This window comes from Grampus griseus (genome assembly GCF_964374135.1).
Source record: "Grampus griseus genome assembly, chromosome: 20".
NCBI lineage: Eukaryota > Metazoa > Chordata > Mammalia > Artiodactyla > Delphinidae > Grampus > Grampus griseus.
In genome coordinates, this window is record NC_139014.1 from 19,106,143 (window position 1) to 19,124,690 (window position 18,548).

General features: G+C 53.0%; 3 protein-coding genes across 7 annotated transcripts; 1 reads left to right on the top strand and 2 right to left on the bottom strand.

Annotated features, from left to right (window-relative positions):
* Positions 1-756: 756 nt before the first annotated feature.
* On the top strand, positions 757-5,495 carry PSMC3IP (PSMC3 interacting protein; the record flags this gene model as incomplete). Of its 2 annotated transcripts, XM_082678650.1 has the most annotated exons (8): positions 757-790; positions 898-998; positions 1,188-1,277; positions 4,073-4,184; positions 4,674-4,819; positions 4,940-4,993; positions 5,113-5,172; positions 5,259-5,495. In XM_082678650.1, the coding sequence occupies 8 exons, from the start codon at positions 757-759 to the stop codon at positions 5,313-5,315; spliced, it is 654 nt and encodes a 217-aa protein (XP_082534776.1). In that variant the 3' UTR covers positions 5,316-5,495. The 2 variants fall into 2 exon arrangements, with proteins under 2 accessions (XP_082534776.1, XP_082534775.1); XM_082678649.1 differs by having other exon boundaries at positions 5,113-5,495.
* Positions 5,496-5,532: 37 nt separating this feature from the next.
* Positions 5,533-12,874, bottom strand: MLX (MAX dimerization protein MLX). 4 transcript variants are annotated; one of them, XM_082678647.1, is made up of 9 exons: positions 12,558-12,874; positions 12,263-12,346; positions 11,819-11,855; positions 11,251-11,340; positions 10,866-10,972; positions 10,520-10,619; positions 10,233-10,332; positions 9,663-9,864; positions 5,533-6,667 (listed from the first exon to the last, which is right to left on the bottom strand). In XM_082678647.1, the coding sequence occupies exons 2-9, from the start codon at positions 12,302-12,304 to the stop codon at positions 6,611-6,613; spliced, it is 735 nt and encodes a 244-aa protein (XP_082534773.1). In that variant the 5' UTR covers positions 12,305-12,346; positions 12,558-12,874; the 3' UTR covers positions 5,533-6,610. The 4 variants fall into 4 exon arrangements, with proteins under 4 accessions (XP_082534773.1, XP_082534771.1, XP_082534772.1 ...); XM_082678645.1 differs by having other exon boundaries at positions 12,101-12,346; XM_082678646.1 differs by lacking the exon at positions 11,251-11,340 and having other exon boundaries at positions 12,558-12,652.
* Positions 12,818-17,361, bottom strand: COASY (Coenzyme A synthase). Its single transcript, XM_082678626.1, has 10 exons — positions 17,159-17,361; positions 16,061-16,768; positions 15,266-15,480; positions 14,889-15,020; positions 14,557-14,746; positions 14,409-14,473; positions 14,133-14,217; positions 13,875-13,972; positions 13,640-13,786; positions 12,818-13,538 (listed from the first exon to the last, which is right to left on the bottom strand). Exons 2-10 carry the CDS (start codon positions 16,755-16,757, stop codon positions 13,479-13,481), a joined length of 1,689 nt encoding a protein of 562 aa, XP_082534752.1. The 5' UTR covers positions 16,758-16,768; positions 17,159-17,361; the 3' UTR covers positions 12,818-13,478.
* Between the last annotated feature and the right edge of the window lie 1,187 nt (positions 17,362-18,548).

Below are 18,548 nucleotides of genomic sequence, written 5' to 3' on the forward strand. Positions count from 1 at the left end.
TTATTTCAGGCTTTGTCCCATTGGCCAGTGTGGGCAGGAGTGGAAAGCACCTGCCAGGTGTTGCCATAAGATTGTCTCGGCCAAGAGGAAACTTCTACAAGCATTGTGGCTTAAGAGCAGCGCCTCCCAACCCTACCTTCAACCACAGCATGTGCTGAGCGCCCCCTGTGTGCGAAGCTCGGTAACGGGCAAATTAAGGCAGCGTTATTCTTTCCAGGGCGCTTACCCCTTCTATTGTCTTCATAACTCCCCTCCTGCAAACACCTCTTGTTGCCGTTTTACAAAAAATGAGAAAAACCGACTGAAAGGTTTGGGCCGTGGGAGGGGACACGTCCGTAGGTAACTAGCCCTGTGACCTTGAGCAAGTCGCTTGCCCAGCGGGAGGTGATGCTGAGGTTTCTTTCCGTTCGAATACTCAGCCCAATTCAAGGTCACGAGTGCTCAGCGGCCGCTAGAACTGGGTCCCGAAACATCAGCGCGTCATTCCCTACAGCCCTGGTTCCGAGAGGAGTAAGTGAAAGGTTCGAAGCGCGCGCCCCGCCTCCCCGGCAGAGGCCGTGACCCGGCCGGCGAGACGTAGGCGCCCGAGTTCCCGGCCGAGCTGAAACACGGTGTCCGGGAAGGACTGCTCCGCCCCTCGCGAAGGCTTCCCTCCGCCAATCACCACTTGAGGCCAGCCCGGTTCATCGCCGGAAGGAGCTGTTGCCCCGAGCAACTTCAACTTCCGGCTTTCGGAGTTTTGTGGCGGTAAAGGACATGAGTAAAGGCCGGGCGGAAGCCGTGGCGGGAGGTAAGGGCCGTGGCGGGAGGTAAGGGCCGTGGGCGCCGGGAGACCTGGGAGAAGGGCGGGCAGGGGTCGGTTGAGGGAACCCCTCCCCTCCTCGTCTCTCTCCGTAGCCTCCGGGATCCTGCTGAGGTACCTACAGGAGCAGAACCGGCCCTACAGCGCCCAGGACGTGTTCGGGAACCTGCAGCGGGAACACGGACTGGGCAAGGCGGTGAGGACCCTCTCCTGGGATTCTTCCCCTGGGACCCCTTGAATCAGCCTGGATTCCTCCCCTCCCGAGGCTGCCATTCTAGCCTTGGGCTTCCTAAGGCTCTTCGGGCGCTTCCCGCCTCATTGGTGACATTCCCCAGCCCGGCCCGAAGTCACTCCCCCGACTTCTCCGCCCCCTCCCCTCTGCCAGGCGGTGGTGAAGGCGCTGGACCAGCTGGCCCAACAAGGCAAGATCAAAGAGAAGATGTACGGCAAGCAGAAAATATACTTTGCTGACCAGGTGAGGGAAACGTGCAGATTAGCACGTGTGGGAGAGTCCGGCATTAGGTGAATCAGTCCCTGGTATGAACTCTCTTTGGGAGAATTGAAGCATCCTGTGAAATTCACCGGTCTTAGGCCAATAAAAGGGTCCCAGCCAGCCTTTAAGTCAAAGTGTGGACCCCCTTTGCTGTCATCCAAACTTCACGAGATTTCCAGACTTGAAATATGATAGAGGACAGAAGATCCTGAGTTGTTGCTATCGAGATCCATTTATCCTTGGAAGTTCTTATTCCCAATCATCTAGATGAGAACCACCGTCTTCCAAATTATCTTCCTTCTGTCTCCACCCCCTTCCGTAAACACGTGACATTAACTTTGTATCTCCAGCCCAGACCCCCCTCACCTGGATGCTTTTCAGGCCATTCAGAATCAATATTGCCAAAGTAGAATGCCTCATCTCTCCCCTAAACTGGCTCCTCTTGTATTCTTCTCCCTTAATGGAATCACTCTTCACCCAGGCCAGAGACCGGGGAGTCATTCTTTATTATTATTATTATTATTTGCTTATTTTGGCTGCATTGCGTCTTAGTTGCGGTGGGGGGGCTTAATTGCCCCCCACCCACCCGCACGTGGGATCTTAGTTCCCTGACCAGGGATCGAACCCCCGTCCCCTGCATTGGAAGGCGGATTCTTTTTTTTTTTGAAGAAAATGAGTATATTTTATTTTTTTTTTTAACATCTTTATTGGGGTATAATTGCTTTACAATGGTGTGTTAGTTTCTGCCTTATAACAAAGTGAATCAGTTATACATATGTTCCCATATCTCTTCCCTCTTGCGTCTCCCTCCCTCCCACCCTCCCTATGCCACCCCTCCAGGCGGTCACAAAGCACCGAGCTGATATCCCTGTGCTATGCGGCTGCTTCCCACTAGCTATCTACCTTACGTTTGGTAGTGTATATATGTCCATGGGAAGGCGGATTCTTAACCACTGGACCACCAGGGATGTTCCTGGAGTCATTCATTCATTCGTTTATTTCTGCATTGGGTCTTCGTTGCTGCGTGCGGGCTTTCTCTAGTTGCGGCGAGTGGGGGCTACTCTTCGTTTCGGTGTGTGGGCTTCTCATTGCGGTGGCTTCTCTTGTTGCGGAGCACAGGCTCTAGGTGCGTGGACTTAAGTAGTTGCAGCACGTAGGCTCAGTAGTTGTGGCACGTGGGATCATCCTGGACCAGGGATCAAACCTGTGTCCCCTGCATTGTTAGGCAGATTCTTAACCACTGCGCCACCAGGGAAGTCCCGGGGAATCATTCTTAACTTCCCTTATTTCACATGCCTAGTCAGCCATCAAGTCCAGTTGTTTTCCTCTTCTTGAATCCATCCTCTCCTTTTCCAGCTGCCACCACTGCTCTAGTTTAGGTGCTCCTCATCTACTGCAATATCCTTCTAACTCCTGGCCTCCTTAAACATATCTTAAACATTGCAGCCAGAATAACCTATGTACGTACAAATCTAGTCATGCCGTTTCCCTACTGAAAACTCTGGTGCTCCCTAGAACAGATGAAAGGCACTTGGAGACCTGGCCCCAGCCTGCCTCTAGCCTCTCCTGTCCCTGTTATTTCTCCATTCATCAATACTAGACCATTTAGATGTGTTTTACTCCTGTGGCCTTTGCTCATTGTCCTTCCTCTGCTCAGAGTTTTTGAGTCCCTTCTTTCTCTTTGCCCGGCTAACTCTTACTCATCCCTTAGGATTTCACGCAGGGCATCACCTCCAGAAACCTTCCCTGAATGCTATGAGCTAACTGCCTTCTTCGGGCACTTACCTCTTTTGAGGCACACTCTATTGTAATTGTCTTTTCACTTGTCTCCCTCACAAAACTGAAGCTGTTCTGGGGCAGACCCCATTTCTCATCTTCCTTTACTCAGTAACCCCACAGGATTTAACATCCACCGTCAAGGCTAATTATCCCAAAATAGATTTCATTATATTACTGCTCTATTGACGATCCCTTAAAGAAGTTGGCAGATTTTTTTTTTTTTTCTGTAAAGGGCCAGTTAATATTTTTATGCTTTGCAGGTTAGATGGTCTCTTGTCCCAGTTACACAACTGTCACTAGTACTCAAGTCTGCCACCGTAGAGCAAAACCAGCCATGGACAATATGTAAGCAAGTGGATGTGGCTACGTTTCCATAAGTTTTTTTCAAAAACATGCATTTGGCAGGATTTGGCCTGCAGGCTGTAGTTTGCTGCCTCCTGCCCTAATGGTTTACCTCACCTGAATGTAGAGTCCAAACTGCCTGGGCTGGTATTCCCATCCTTTCCATTCTGCTTCCCGTCACCACTGACAAGACCCCACTGAGCCCCAGCACAGGCCTTTTCTAGCTGCTGGTCTCATGCAAGAGGTTCCTCAGACTTCACTGGTTTCCTTTATCTAAATACCTCCCACCATGCCTCTTCACCTGTCCAGATTCTTCCTATTGTGGAAACCCATAATTAGGTATCATCACCTTGAGAAGAATGTTCCTTTACTCCTTCAGCCCAGTGAGTGGTTTTGCCAGTAACCTGAAAGATATTTCTGTCCTGTTGTTCAGTATCCTGCACCTCAAAACCCCTTGAGGACGAGTATCAGGTTTCAACTTGTTCTTTTACAGCTTTTTGAGTGGACTGGTACTGAACTGACTGCTCGAAAGTACCCTCTCACTATCTTCCCAGGCCCAGGTTCGCGAGTGTGTATGAACGTGGCCTTCCCAAACATGGGTTCCCTTCTTGCTTCTCCCATCAGCCTGCTTCTGTTTTTCCTTTTGTCTCTGGCAGGAACAGTTTGACACGGCCAGTGATGCTGACCTCCAAGTCCTGGATGCCAAAATCGTGGCCCTCACTGCTAAGGTGCAGAGCTTGCAGCAGGGCTGCCGCCACATGGAGGCTGGTAGGACTGGGCAACCCCCAGAAGGAACCCCTAGTGTCAGGGTCAGTCCGAGGTCAGGAATTACCAAGTGAAGGGTTTGTTGACTGCAGTGTTGTCTTCTTGCAGCAAAGATCCCTTTGCTGGGCTATCATAAGCATTACCTTAAAATCAATGTCTAACAACTAATGGCTTTTGAAGACAAGTGGGCAAGTCAGGCATTTGCCTTCCCTGCTGTGAGTACCAGTATACGGTTCCCACACTTCCCTTTACTCTGCTGCTTTAACTGACTACAGCTAACAGTCTACTCAGACTCATTCCCCTCGACTATTTGTAGATGGGGAAGGAAAGAAAACTAGAATAAACCGACAATTCTGTAAGCCTTAATCTCTCTTGAGGATTTCCAGAATATGGGACCCATTCTGGACCCTGTGTATAGAGCCCAGAGCAAGGTGGAGGCCTGGTCTCCTACCTCAGGGTAGCCAGTGACCTCTCCGGGGGATGTGGTTTTAGAGCTGAAGGAGTTAGCTAGTGCCCTCACCACAGCGGAGATGCAGAAAGAGATCCAGGAGTTAAAGAAGGAATGTGCTGGCTACACAGAGAGACTGCAGAACATCAAAGCGGCCACCAACCACGTGACTCCAGAAGAGAAAGAGCAGGTGGGTGGGGAGGGGGTGGGGAGCAGGGAGGGCTGCCTGTGCAGGTTCAAAGTGAGGAGGGTCGACCCCAGCGGCTGCTGTGGGGCTGAGGGGGTCAGAGGAACCTGTTTCCCTGTCTAGGTGTACAGAGAGAGGCAGAGGTACTGCAAGGAGTGGAGGAAGCGCAAGAGGATGGTAAGTGCGGGGGAACTCTAGGCGGGCCCTGGACAGCGGCAGCCACCGGGGGTATCATGGACGCGTCAGGCAAGCCGAGTACTGCCCATCTGAAAGGGGGCGGTTTTGTTTCTTGTCAGGCAACAGAGCTGTCTGATGCAATCCTTGAAGGATACCCCAAGAGCAAGAAGCAGTTTTTTGTAAGTGATGTTCTCCCTTCCTTGCTCCCCTGGGGCCTGCGTCCAGGGAGGTCTCATTCACTTGTCTTGCTGCCCCTCCACCGCAGGAAGAAGTTGGGATAGAGACAGATGAAGATTACAACCTCAAGCTCCCAGATCCCTGAGGCCCTCCGGCAGGCCTGGGAACACAGATGTCCTGGACTGGCTGCCTTGTTTAGGTCAGCTTTTTTGTTGTTCCTGCTGCTGTCCGCTTTTGGGCACACACCAAAGTACTGGGTGGAGCACTGGTGGCCCAGAGAGGATGGTTTCACTCATTTCGTCATCCACGTTTTGACTGCCTGAACTTAACAGTTAGTTAGATGGGGAACAATGCAAAAGGAAAGCATTTGGCAATATTTATTGTAATATAATTTGATATAAAAATATTTAATTTCCTCTGGATAATCAAACCTCCCAGATATCAAACCTGAGGAAGGCAAAAGAGCTTGGGGGACAAGGGCAGGGAGAGGCTACTATGCACAGCATTCAAGGAGCCCAGGGCCTCACCCAGGACTCTCCTGGGCTCTACACTCCAGGAGACCTTTAGAAAATCTTCTCTACCCACCTTCACCCCACCCTAAGTCCTGGGAGAAATGCAGGCAGCACTGAGGTGGTGGAGACCCAGATACACTTGACAGAAAGCCTGGGAGTGGTCTTGAGACCAGTTTTCCAAAATTGTAACTTTAGCAAAATTGCATTGTTGGTGTTTAGAAAAATTAAAAAATTTAATATGTAGTGTTGTGTCACATTTGACTTTGCTGTGCAGTGCTACTGCCTGTGGGGACACAGAGGGCAGGAGTGGGTGAGGAGGTTGCTTCCCTCCACCACCCAGAGTAGGAGGCAAGGGCAGGAACCTGGCAGCCCTGCCCTGAGCTGGCCAGAGAAAGCTCTGGCCTCACCTTGGGCTGACCAGGCAGCCCTAGCCTAGGCATGAGGCCACCTTTCACCCTTCATGGCTGTGAGAGCATTTTCCCTTCCTCCTTTCTTCCCATCCAACTACTGCCAAAGTGGCCAGACTCAGGCTAAAGGTTGCCAGAGAGACCAGAACAGGCAAACGGTAGTTACCAAACAGGAGCAGAAACCTGAGGCCTAGACAAAGGGAGAGGCCAGGAGCTTTCTAGGGTTCCCAGAGCAGACCCCATCCCGAGGACTTCTATGGGGAGGGGGAAAGACTAGGTAGGTTTGAGATCTATGGTCAGTATAATAAATTAATCAAAGCTTTCATAATAACCTTCCCCCCTCCCCAGCCCCACTGAAGATGGGGCTGAGGGGGAGGGGGGAGCTGGGGAGCCAAACACTGAGGAGAAAGCAGCTGACTGGTGTGCAGTGTCACAGTCCAATCTCATAAGCCCAGTGGCTCCACGGCCAAGTAGGAGACTCAAGGCCTCTTGTTGGCTGTTCTGCAGGTTCCAAGAGCTGGTCAGTAAAGCTGGTTCTTCAATTGATGTAGAACACCAATCACAATCTCCCGTAGGGTCTGGTAGGGGCAGCAGAGAAAGAGAGAGATCATGCTCACGGAGGGCACAGAGCTGCTCAGTGATGCCTGCCTGAACCAGGTGTGCTCTTTAGAGTACAGTTAAAACAAAAAACCTGGGAAGCACTGATGTCTACAGTTTGCAAATGCCCCCAAAACAGGATGGAGTCAGTCAGGGATGGAGAGATGCATTACTATGTGATAAAGCGAATACAAAAAGGTTAATGGTAAACTTTGGGGGGGGATATATGAGTGTTCATTATAAAATTCTCTCAGTGCTGCAGTATGTTTACAGTGTTTCACAATAAAAATGTTGGGACATGCTTTCAGCTGAAAACATTTCCTCTAAGATCAGAAACAAGACAAGGATGCCCACTTTCACCACTTTCATTCAACATAGTTTTGGAAGCCCTAGCCATGGCAATCAGAGAAGAAATAAAAGGAATCCAAATTGGAAAGGAAGAAGTAAAATATCACTGTTAGCAGATGACACAATACTAAACATGGAAAATCCTGAAGATGCCAGCAGAAAACTACTAGAGCTCAGCAATGCATTTGGTAAAGTTGCAGGGTATAAAATTAATGTACAGAAATCTCTTGCATTTAAGTATCAAAGAAAAATTAAGAAAACAATCCCATTTACCATCACATTAAAAAGAATAAAATAAACCTACCTAAGGAGGTAAAAGACTTGTACTCTGACGGAAAGAAATTGAAGATGACACGGACAGAAAGATATACCATGTTCTTTGACTGGAAGAATCAATATTGTTACAATGACCATACTACCCAAGGCAATCTACAGATTCATTGCAGTCCCTGTCAAAATACCAATGGCATTTTTCACAGAACTAGAACAAATAATTTTAAAATTTGTATGGAAAGACAAAAGAACCCGAGTAGGCAAAATAATCTTGAGAAAGAACAGAGCTGGAAGTATCATGCTCCCTGGCTTCAGACTATACTACAAAGCTACAGTAATCAAAACAGTATGGTGAGCTTCCCTGGTGGCACAGTGGTTAAGAATCCGCCTTCCAATGCAGAGGACGCGGGTAAGATCTGGTCGGGGAACTAAGATCCCACATGCCACAGGGCAACTAAGCCCAAGCGCCACAACTGCTGAGCCCGTGAGCTTGAGCCCATGCGCTGCAATGAAGACGAACCTGCATGCCACAATGGACCCAGCGCAGCCAGAAAAACAAAAAACCACAATGAGATATCACCTCACGTCTGTAAGAATGGTGATCATCAAAAAGAACACAAATAACAAATGTGGAGGAAAGGGGACCCTTGCACCCTGTTGGTGGGAATGTAAACTGGTGCAGCCACTGTGGAAAACAGTATGGAGGTTTCTCAAAAAACTAAAAATAGAGCTACCATATGATCCAGCAATTCCACTCCCAGGTATATATCCAAAAAAAAATAGAAACACTAATTCGAAAAGATATATGCAACCCAATGTTCCAGCAGCATTATTTACAACTGCCAAGATACGGAAGCAACCTAAGCATCCATCAACAGGTGAACGGATAAAGAAAATGTGGTGTATATATATATACAACGTAATACTACTCAGCCTTAAAAAAAAGAATGAAATAATGCCATCTGAAGCAACATGAATGGACCTAGAGATTATCATACTAAGCAAAGTAGATCAGAAAGAGAAAAACAAATACCATATGATAGCACTTATATGTGGAATCTAAGTATGACACAAATCAACATCTCTACGAAACAGAAACAGACTCACAGACACAGAGAAGAGCCTTGAGGCTGCGGGGGTGGGGGAGGTAGGGAAGGGAAGGAGTGGGAGTTTGGGATTAGCAGAGGCAAACTTCTGTATATAGGATGGATGCATAAACAGCAAGGTCCCACTGTAGAGCACAGGGAACTATATTCAATATCTCATGAGAAACCATAATGGAAAAGAATATGAAAAAGATTATATGTATGTATAACTGAGTCACTTTCCTGTACAGCAGAAATTAACACAACATTGTAAATCAACTGTACTTTAATAAAATTTTTAAAAGTACCCAAAAAACTCTGCAAAAAACCAAGATGAATGGCTAAAGAAGATGTGGTATACACACACACACACACACACACACACGCACACACACAATGGAATACTCCTCAGCCAAAGAGAAAAATGAAATGTTGCCATCTGCAGCAGCATGCATGGACTTGGAGGGCGTTATGCTAAGTGAAGTAAGTCAGAGAAAGATTCCACATATACGTGTATAACATTACTTATATGTGGAATCTAAATAAATACAAACTAGTGAATATAACAAAAAAGCAGCAGATTCACAGATACAGAGAACAAACTAGTGGTTACCAGTGGGGGGTGGGGGAGTGGGAGGTACAAACTACTGGGTGTAAGGCTGCAAGGAGGTATTGTACAACATGGGGAATGCAGCCAATGTTTTTTGTAATAAGTGTAAATGGAGTGTAACTTTTAAAAATTACATTGAAAAAAATGTTGGGAAACAAAAACGTGAGAATCTCAGATACAAGTCAAGCCTCAGAAAAAGCAACCAGGCCTCAAAAATGGAAGACTCGGTGCAACCATTAACACACTCTCCATTACAAATAATAATTAGAAACCCCATGGAAAGCTACTTTAGTGGGCCTGGGGGTGGGGGCCAGGAATCTTTCCAAAAACCCCAAGTAAGTCTGCTGCAAGTGATCGGGGCTTACTTGCTGGGCGGCCGAGGAGGAATGCCTGAGGCTGCCATTACTTGCCACTATGTGGGTGAAACAAAGGCCAAGAGCTAGGCCTTGCATTAGTGAGTGCTCCAATCCTTCTTGCCAAATGAAACCTTAACAGGAAAAACTGGGCTAGAAAGCAAAGGGGGAAACAAGAATACTGAAAGTTGTAGAAATATCCTCAAGAAACCTAAAACCTGCTACCCTGTCTCTCTGAACAAACAACAGCTTGGGCCACTGTGCCTGAGGGAAGACCCCCAACCCCGTGTCCACGGCTGCCCCATACCTGAGGCTTACAGTGCTCCTCAATCCAGCTGAAGACACAGGCCGACAGCTCCTGGAAGCTTGCCACGGAGATAGAGGCATTGAAGGACTGGAAGAGGGAGTCCATGATGCCTTGAAACACGTTGAACTTCACCTGGTCAGAGACCTGGTCCTCCCCCTCGTGGGGGTTGTCCTGGTGTGCCTTCACAATCTGCTCATAGTTCCTGAGAGCGAACAGGCCAGGGCTAAGGGGTGCAGCAGCTCCACCGGCCCAGGAAGAAGAATAGCGCTACCCTACGTACGCCCCTGGGAAGGAGATTCCCAGAGAGCCTTGGGGAGGTATTCAACATCAGCTAGATACTGCTTCTAGGTCAGAAGTGGTGACCCACCCTCTCCAGCCTTCCCTTCATTAATCCCACAGGCGTTTCCAGAGTATCTGCTACAGCTGGGATAGAGTCCTGCCTACCACATGAGAGAGTGAGAATATTATCTGATGTGGCCTTTGAACAAAGCGAAGGGCGTGAACTGAAGGGGCCTCAGAGTCCCCTCAGAACCAGAAGTCCTGGTTCCCCCAGCCCAGCACCCCCCTTACACTTTCATGATCTTTAGGGCCATGACGTCCTTGCGTAGCGTGGATACCTCCTCCTCCTGCTTTTTCTTCTCCTTGTGCAAAAACTGGATGTAGTCAATGGCTGGAGTGGGGGAGGGAAGAGGGGGTGGGCACAACCAGAAGGACCAGGCTGATTGTGTCTCCCCTTCCCCCAGACCCCACCTCTCCTGTTACAACCACCCCACCAGGGCCAGGCCAAAAGCGGCTCTGAGGCGCTAGCCTTCACAGCCCCCTTGGCTCCAAGCCCTCCAGTGCTCTCCTGGCCATACTCTTCTGCAGAACGATGGCCTTGCTGAGCTTTTGGGAGCCAATGGAGAAGTCCTGCTGCTGACAGGTGGGAACGATGGTCTGCAGGTCATCATAGCCTCTCTGTGGAGACAGCAGGGGACATGGGTTCCGGGGTTAAGGCAAATGAGCACAAAGTTTTTCTTCCATGATACCAAGTTCCATGCTCACTCACTCAAAGGGAGTGGGAAGGAGGGAGAAGTTCATGTCCAGGGCCTAGACTAGCTGCCCCCAAGCCTGCTTGGGACTGCCTGACGGGGTCGAGGCAGAGTGGATCTGAAGTGTGCAGCGCCCTCCTGCGCTGGCTGAGATGCAGGCATCCCCAATCACCTTGATGGCATCCCTCCTCTTCTGCTCAGCCTGAGTGTGTGCTCGCCGCCGCCGGTCCTTGTAAGACTCCTTGTAGGATTCCTGGTGGTAATCGCTGTCCTCGTCATCTACGCTCAGAGTTGGGGGCAGGAAGAGGTCATTCTGGGGCCCAGTGGGGCCCATCTAGCCCACTTTTCCCCAGCTGGGAAGAAGAACCTGGTACCCAGAGATGGCAGATAGATACAAGAACCTAATATCCCAGATGAGGTGAGAGATGGCAATACCCTGCTTCTAGCACTAGGGTTCCAGCGCCTCCACGTGGATGGCTGGAGCTGCCCTGTCTAGGAAAGATACTAAAATGAAGGCATATCTGGTTCCCCCGAGTGGGGGGGACGTTGCTGCCTACCTGTGTTGGGGACAGAAGAGGCACTGGTGGAACCGATGCTATTAGCTCTGGACACTACACTCCCCTTGCGGGTGCTTTCTACAAAAAGCCCTGGAAAAGAGAGGCCCCAATCACTAAGGGGTAGGATAGAGGGAGGGGCCCTGCTAGGGGCATAATGGCTTCCTGGGCCTTAAATACTGACCTCTCCCCTTCAACCCAAAAGCCAGCCATACTGGGCCACCCACTTCCTGTCGTGCCATTTCGCAGTGCTCCTGTCTCTAGTGTCTACTCTGCTCCACAGGCCTGTAGTGATACCTCCTGGCTCACAAAGTGGCATCGGGGCGTGATGATGGTGAGTGACCAACTGTCACTACTTCCATCACGTCCCTGCTCCAGGACATAGGGAACTAGGTGTCACCCTTGGATGCTTCCTGCCCCTGTCCTCCAGCTCCTCCTCCCTCGCTGCTCAGGCCCGCTCAGCTCAAGGGCAGTGGACTGTGCTCAGGTGTGGCTAGCAAGGCCACTTGAATCTATAGGGCTGAAATGGGAGTGTTCCTCCACAGCTGCAGACGGTGGGGGACGCACTCACCGGGGTCCAGGCTGTTGTCGCTGTACGCATACTCGACCTGCGGCACCAAGCAAGGGAGAAGCCCGTTCAGACCTCCGCCCCTGCGCGCGTGTACAAACACACACACACACACACACACACCCCTGGGGTGCGCGGGCAGCCGCAGGACTCCCCCAGAGCCAAGAGTGGCTAGGCCGCGGGAGCGCCACCCCTCGGCAGGACCCCGTCCGCCCACTCCACACCCCCAGCCCTCCAACCCCGTCCCCTCACACCCGCGCGCACACGCCTCAGTTGTCTTCCCACCTTGGCACACGCGGGGTGAGAGCTGTCTTCTCTGCAGCCCCGGGGCCCGGAGAGCGGGAGTAGCTCTGGGGACTTCAGGGAGTCCCCTCGTCTTCCGGACCCCCTACGTGCACGAGCCCGACCCGCCCTCCCCTCGCCGGCGTGCGCGCCCACGGGGCTTGCCTTGACCCAGGGGTCCTCCGGAGAGGCGCCCGGCTCCGTCATCTCCGACCCACCGAACCGGAAACCTGCCCGCGGGCTGGCCCCCTGCGGCGAGGAAGCGGCGATGCGCGCCCACGTGACCCAAACCCACCAACCCGCGGCCCAGAGGCGGGGGGCGGGGCGAGGAGGCTGCGCATGCGCGACCCGGAAGACGCCCGCCCCGCCCCCCGCCCCCCCGTCGCCCCCCGCCCCCCCCGTCCCCCCCCGCTGCGGCCGGTGGAGTGCTGGACTCCGGCTTGGTGTCGGGGCTGATAACCGGCGGTCTTGGGGCCGTCCTACTCGCCCGTCCCTGCTCTTCCTCAGGGCAGGCGTCCCAGCCGCCGCGACATGAAGCACATTCGGTGAAACGGGCTCCCCGCAAAAGGCTTGTACGCAGTGTCGCAGAGTTGCGCGCACGCGCACTGCCGAGGCCAGCCAGCTTCCGAGGACCGGGACGAGTTTCCCGGACCTGCAGTCTTGGCCACCTCGTCCGACCCCTCCGGGGTGCAACCTCTGTGAGGCCAGAGGCCCCGCGTGGCTTGTTGTAGGATGTTCCTGCAACGCCCAGCCCAAGTCTGGCAGGATAGTTGTGGAATTGACGCTTTCACAGAGCCTGTTGGCCAAGTCATGCTACTTTGTAAGCTACGCAAACTGAGGTAACTACAAAGTCCAAAACGTATCCAAAAGCACACAGCTAGTCAGTGATAGGGCCAAGACTGGCCTCAGTCTGGCTAGCTTCAAAAGCCATGCTCTTAACCACTGCATTCCTGGCTTACAGCTCGGGCCTGGGCCCTGCACTTGTGGCTAAAGTGTCGCAAAGATACCCAAAGGCACTGGAGCAGGAAGTAAGCGCCATACAGGCAGCACCTAGCAACGTTCACCTTTAATTCTGCAACAAGCTTCAGTGTTTGCCCTGGCTCCAGCCCACCACAGGTGCCACAGGCCTGTGGGCAAAAGCGAGGACGGAACAACGCTAGGGGGCCTGCTCCCCCAAGAGCCACATTCTCAGTGTTGGCCAAACACTGGCAAGCTGGGTAGGCTTCCTGTGTCCAGCAGGCCCAGCCAGGCCCCGCCCAGCTTAGCACAGAGCCCTCTAGGCCCCAGCTAGGGTGAGCTTCAAGGCCCCAATTCGCCATCATCACTGGATCTCTTGTCAGCTCCAGGGGTCAGTTTGGCCCCACAGAGAACTCATTGTCAGTCATGGGCCTGATGGTGCCTTGGAGATGCGCTTCTGCAGGAGGGCCCAGGCTTTCTCCACCTTTGGACAGGCCAGAATGTTGGGAAGAAAAGAGGACAGGGTCATACAAGCATCCACCAGAGACTCCCTCCCCACAACCCAGCCTTTCCCTGGGCACCAACCTGGTGCTGGGTGACGTGTGGCTCCCACAAGGTGCTCAGCACCACGTGGCTCTGGTCCACAAGCTGCTGCCCACTCATCTGGCTCTGCAGCCGGCTTTGGGCCGCAGCCTCACTCAGGCCGTCCCTCTCCACAATGCGTCGTACAGCCTGGGCAGACAAGGCATTCATCAGCCCACCGGTTTAGAGCAGGATGCAGGCTACAGTGGGGATAGAGTGGGGGGTGGGATCCAGATACCTCAGTCTCAGGGATGACAACGGTCCACACCTCATGGACCATGTTCTGCCAGCCTGCTTCGAGCAGCATGGCGGCATCAATGACGCACACCTGCTTTCCTGTGGGGAGACCCCAGTCACTGCCAGCAGCACCTTGCCACCTGCTACCAGTCAGAGAGCCAAGGAAACACAGTCCCAGGGAAAGTGGATGGTCTGATTTAGGGTGGGAACGCTCCCGAGGGAGCTTCTGCTTAGCTGTTCCCTTGGGCTGCTCACTCACCCTCAGCCATAGCCTGCTCCATTTCCTCTCTGGCCAGCTTTGCGATAACTGGCCACATAATGTCCGTGAGTATCTTCAGCTGCTTCTGAGAAAGGGAATGGAAGGGGTGGGCAGAGTTTACCCTCCCCCAGATGAGATGGAGCCAGCCCGAGGGAGGAGGCAGTTGGGAACAGTTGAGTGGAAACTGGCATTCTGGGCCAGACCAGAGAGGTCCACTGGGTCCCAACCTCTGGGTCTAGCAGCAGCTGCAGAGCCCTTGGAGAGGTGTGTGTTTACCTTGTTCCCAAACACCCGGCTGCCTAGGACCTTCCTGTTGATAATGCCATCTTTATGGAGAATATCTGGATGACAGAGACAGAAGATTGGGCAAGGAGGCCAGCCATCTCCTCACTTCAGGCCACCTCCAGCCCTTCCCAGTTATTACCTGTTCCAAAGGCTTTCACAACAGGCTGGTAGGCAGGACCACCCGGGGCATAGGCCCGGTGGCCCAGGTGGTCACTGTCGATAACATATGCCCCCAGGCCCTTCAGCCGCTGAGCTACTGAGCTCTTCCCAGAGCCACTGATGCCCGTCAGCCCAATCACGTAGAAACCTGGGGGGAGCTCTGGCCTCTTCTATGGGTAGATAAGAGGGAACCCCACAGTTACTAGGGTCCCCAGACTCAGGTTTGAGGCTGAACCCTTCAGTCTCTCCTCTCCAGCATTCCCAGCCCACCCATGCAGGGGAAGGGGTGGGAGGCAGGTGGGTTAGGCTTACATGTGGAGGCCGGAGCAGGTTTCCCAGCATTTGTTGGCGGAAGCTGGAGGAGCTGACTTTGTCCTCTTCGTTTTCCTTGTGGTTTAGGTCCTTCAGCAGCTGGATCTGGTACAAGGTGAGCTCCTCCAGGTCCTGAGGCAAAGGAAGAGTGAGGAGAGAGAAGGAGGGGTGAGATGAGGACAAATCTATCGCCTTATCCTTCCCTGCCTACCCAGAGGTAGAGCTTGCCTCGGAGGGCAAGCTGGGAAGTTCCTCCTTGCCTCTTCCCACCACCTTGAGCCCTCTCTTCCCTCCTCTGGGGTCATGTACTTCCAACAGCCCCCAGTGGCCTTCCCCATCCCCATCCACTCCCTCTGCCAGTCTCCCTCAGGGGTTACATTCTCAAGGCGGAAGCGGTTGACGGCCATCCCCCCACGATAGGTCTCCTCGCTGACCACCAGGAACTCCAGAGAGGGGTCAGAGCCAGCGGGCCCATAGGGGTCCAGCAGGGGGATGATATCAAAAGTCAAGGAGGGCTTGATGTCCACCAGGAACTCACTCAGATGTTCCACGCGTTCTGCGTAGGGTTGGAGCAGCTCAGGGAGCAACTTGCCTGGGGAAGGAGCCCAGAAGAACAGTGAGATCTTTTTACTGGGGAGGAAGAGTGTGGGCCAGTTTAGGGGAGAGCGTCCCTAAGCATCCTATCTCCAGAGGGGAGCTGGGCAGTGGTCTGTACGGGGGAGCTATGAGGAGGCAGCAGGCAAGCACAATAGAGCTACAAGGGCTGGCACGTGTGCAGAGAACTAGCAGTGCCGGAAGGCACCAGAGTCAGATGGAGAATTCCAAGAGCCAGAGAATTCCGAGAGGCTCCTCTGACCGCCTGTGGCACTGCTACCTACAACTTACTCATCCATTTATTCCCTGGGACTCAAACTTTAGGATTCATCACCTGGAGAATTTGTTTAAAAGTGCAGGTTCCTTGGCTACACATGTGGGGGATCCTGATTGAATGGTGACTGGACCACACACCTAGAAAGCTGCATTTATTCATTTAACAAAATTCCCTCCGTGCAAACTGAGTGCCAGGCACTGTGACATTTGGGAGTGGTGGGAAGTAACGGATGGCCCCACCCTTCCTCAATCTTGGCCTGTGGGGAGGGTAAGACTGCCCTAACTCGGTCTCTCTCACTCACTCTTCAACAGGTCTTTGTCTGCTACTCCCACCACAAGCTGCTCCTGAGCCAGGAGACACGCGACGCTGAGCAACACCTTGTGGGCATTGTGCAGGCGGTCAAACGTGCCACCCACAGCACCTCGCTGGTGGCCACGCACTGGCTGCTTGGCAGACCTGCCCACGGGGGAGGCTGGGCTGATGGTGGAGGGTAAGGGGACGTCCAGGGACCCCACGGGCAGAACTCCAGGCCCATAATCGGGGTATAGGAGCACCGAAGACAGTTGCGGACAACAGCTGTAACAACTGGTAGCATAACGCTCGAGCTGTTGCTTGGCTGGGTTGTACTGGCTTCCATCCAGGGTCTGGAAGTCGGTCAGCACCACTTCCGGCGGGTGGGCCAGGTTCTGGACTGAGCCGGTCAGGGGAGGGAGAAAGCTCTTGGTTCGGATATTGGTCAGCAGAATTCTAACGTCCAGGTGCCTGTGGACGTCGGCGCCAGCGTAGAGGTGCGTGATGAAATCGATAACTTCAAACGTGGCCTGCACGGGGCTGGACTGGGGCTGAGCCGGGCCGCCCAGGCACATGCCCGGTTGCAGGTGTACATAGAGCGTGTGATTCACGAGCCGGGCCGCCGAGGTCAGAATGGGGGCCAGGCGAGGGGCCAGGGAGGTCAGCGGCGTTGTCAACACCAGGAGGCCCGACCGGAATACGGCCATGCTGCCCAGGCCTGCGGACAGTCAGGGAGACGAGGCGAAGGTTACTGAGTGGTATGTGTCTGAGGCCGAAGACTGTAGGAGGACTCGGACCCAAGAGAGGGAGACCTGGAGCAGGGATGGCGTTCCCAGTGCGGATCGAGAGGAACCCGGGGGAGGGTACGGGACCTGGCAAACGGCGCCTCGGGGCTGTGCTCTAAATCTCGGTTTTATCATTTCTCAGACGGAGCGGTGAATTCGCTGAATTGCATCGAAATCCCGGGAGGGGAAAACTCGGCAGGAGCCCCTGAGTCATAAGGCTGGGGATCCAGAAATCCTGGGCGCTCTTGCTGAGCGACACCAGGATCTTCAAGGAATCGGAGGAGAGTACGAAAAGGGGACGCTCAGGCTCGGGTCCTACTTACTGAGACCTCCGGGCCTTGGTTCCGCTTGCACCACCGCGAAGGCTTCCCCAGCCGCGACCAGTTAACATTAGTTCCGGTGCTGCGACTCCGAGCTACGGAACCTGAGAAAGGCCAAACATCTCAACTTTGGTTCGGCGAGGGATTCTCGCGAGATTTCTTATGGGGTGGGGCACCTGCATTGATAAGGAGACGAGCTCGGGGGTTTGGGAGATACGCGGAAAGTTATTTCCAAAACCCAACCTCACGAGACCTGGGTCGAGTAGGTCAAGGCGGACTTGAAAGCCCGTTTCACACGGGTGCCCTTCAGACTCTGAGAGAAGAGGTTGGCTCAGCCATGTCCCTCAGGAGACAGCGGCAAAGGCGGAACTAACACCTGGCTTTCCTGCGTAAATCGCGGGGACGGAGGTGGGGGGGTCGTAGGGTAGCACTTGAATGAGGTTTCGGCGTCCCCAGAGCCCTCCTGGCACCCTCCCAGTCTGAGGATCTTCATGTGGGAGGTCACAGGACAATGTACAAGCCCCCATTTCACAGATGGAAAAATTGACGCCCTGTGTGTTCCAGGGACATCTGGGGAGGTAAGGACAGAGGCCATGTGTCGTGGCTCCCGTGCAGTGCTCTCCACATCACCCAGAACCAGTGATATGACAGTTTTTTACGGAGAGAGAGGAGGAGGAGGAGGAGAGCTCTGCGTGTGAGCTCAGTAGAGCCGCCAGAGAATGGTCCCTATGGACGGGAGAAAAGGGGGCGGCGGGGGTGGGGGGGAGAGGGGTGGGACTTAGTGCCGAGGGTTTACCGTGAAGCTAATGAGTGCTGGAGAGGCTGGAACTGGAAATCTCCGTGGGAGGACAAAGCCAGGTTGCCATCAGGAAACATTTCGGGTAAACTATTCAGGACGATCTAAAAAGGGAGGGAAGCCAATCTCCAGGATTCCACTACAGTAATGTGTTGTAGTTTATTTTCCCAAACTAAATAAATGCTCACTTTCATACTTAATTTTGTGGGTTTTGTATTCCTAAAGAGGTCTCCCAAAGTGTATAAGCCTCTGGCCCCACAGAACCTGCATTTGGTCCTGGAGTCAAGGATGGAAGAGTTTTAGTGCCACAAAGGCCTTGAGACCAGGATTCTTGCAAACACATCTTAAGTTGGGTTTTAAAGAGAGGACCAGTTGAAGAAGCAAATCGCAAAGACGGTCAGGAAATTCCCTGAAACATCTGGACACACAGTCTCACATGCCTACTTAGACATTGTTGGAGGAGGTTATCTGGATGACGTGACTGCCAGTTGACCAGTTGCCAGCTGGACACAGGCAGTCAGAGGCTGCTCACCCCTCCCGTGTCCTTGGAATGTAGTCTGCCCACGACTCCCACAGTGGGAGCTGTTTCAAGGACGC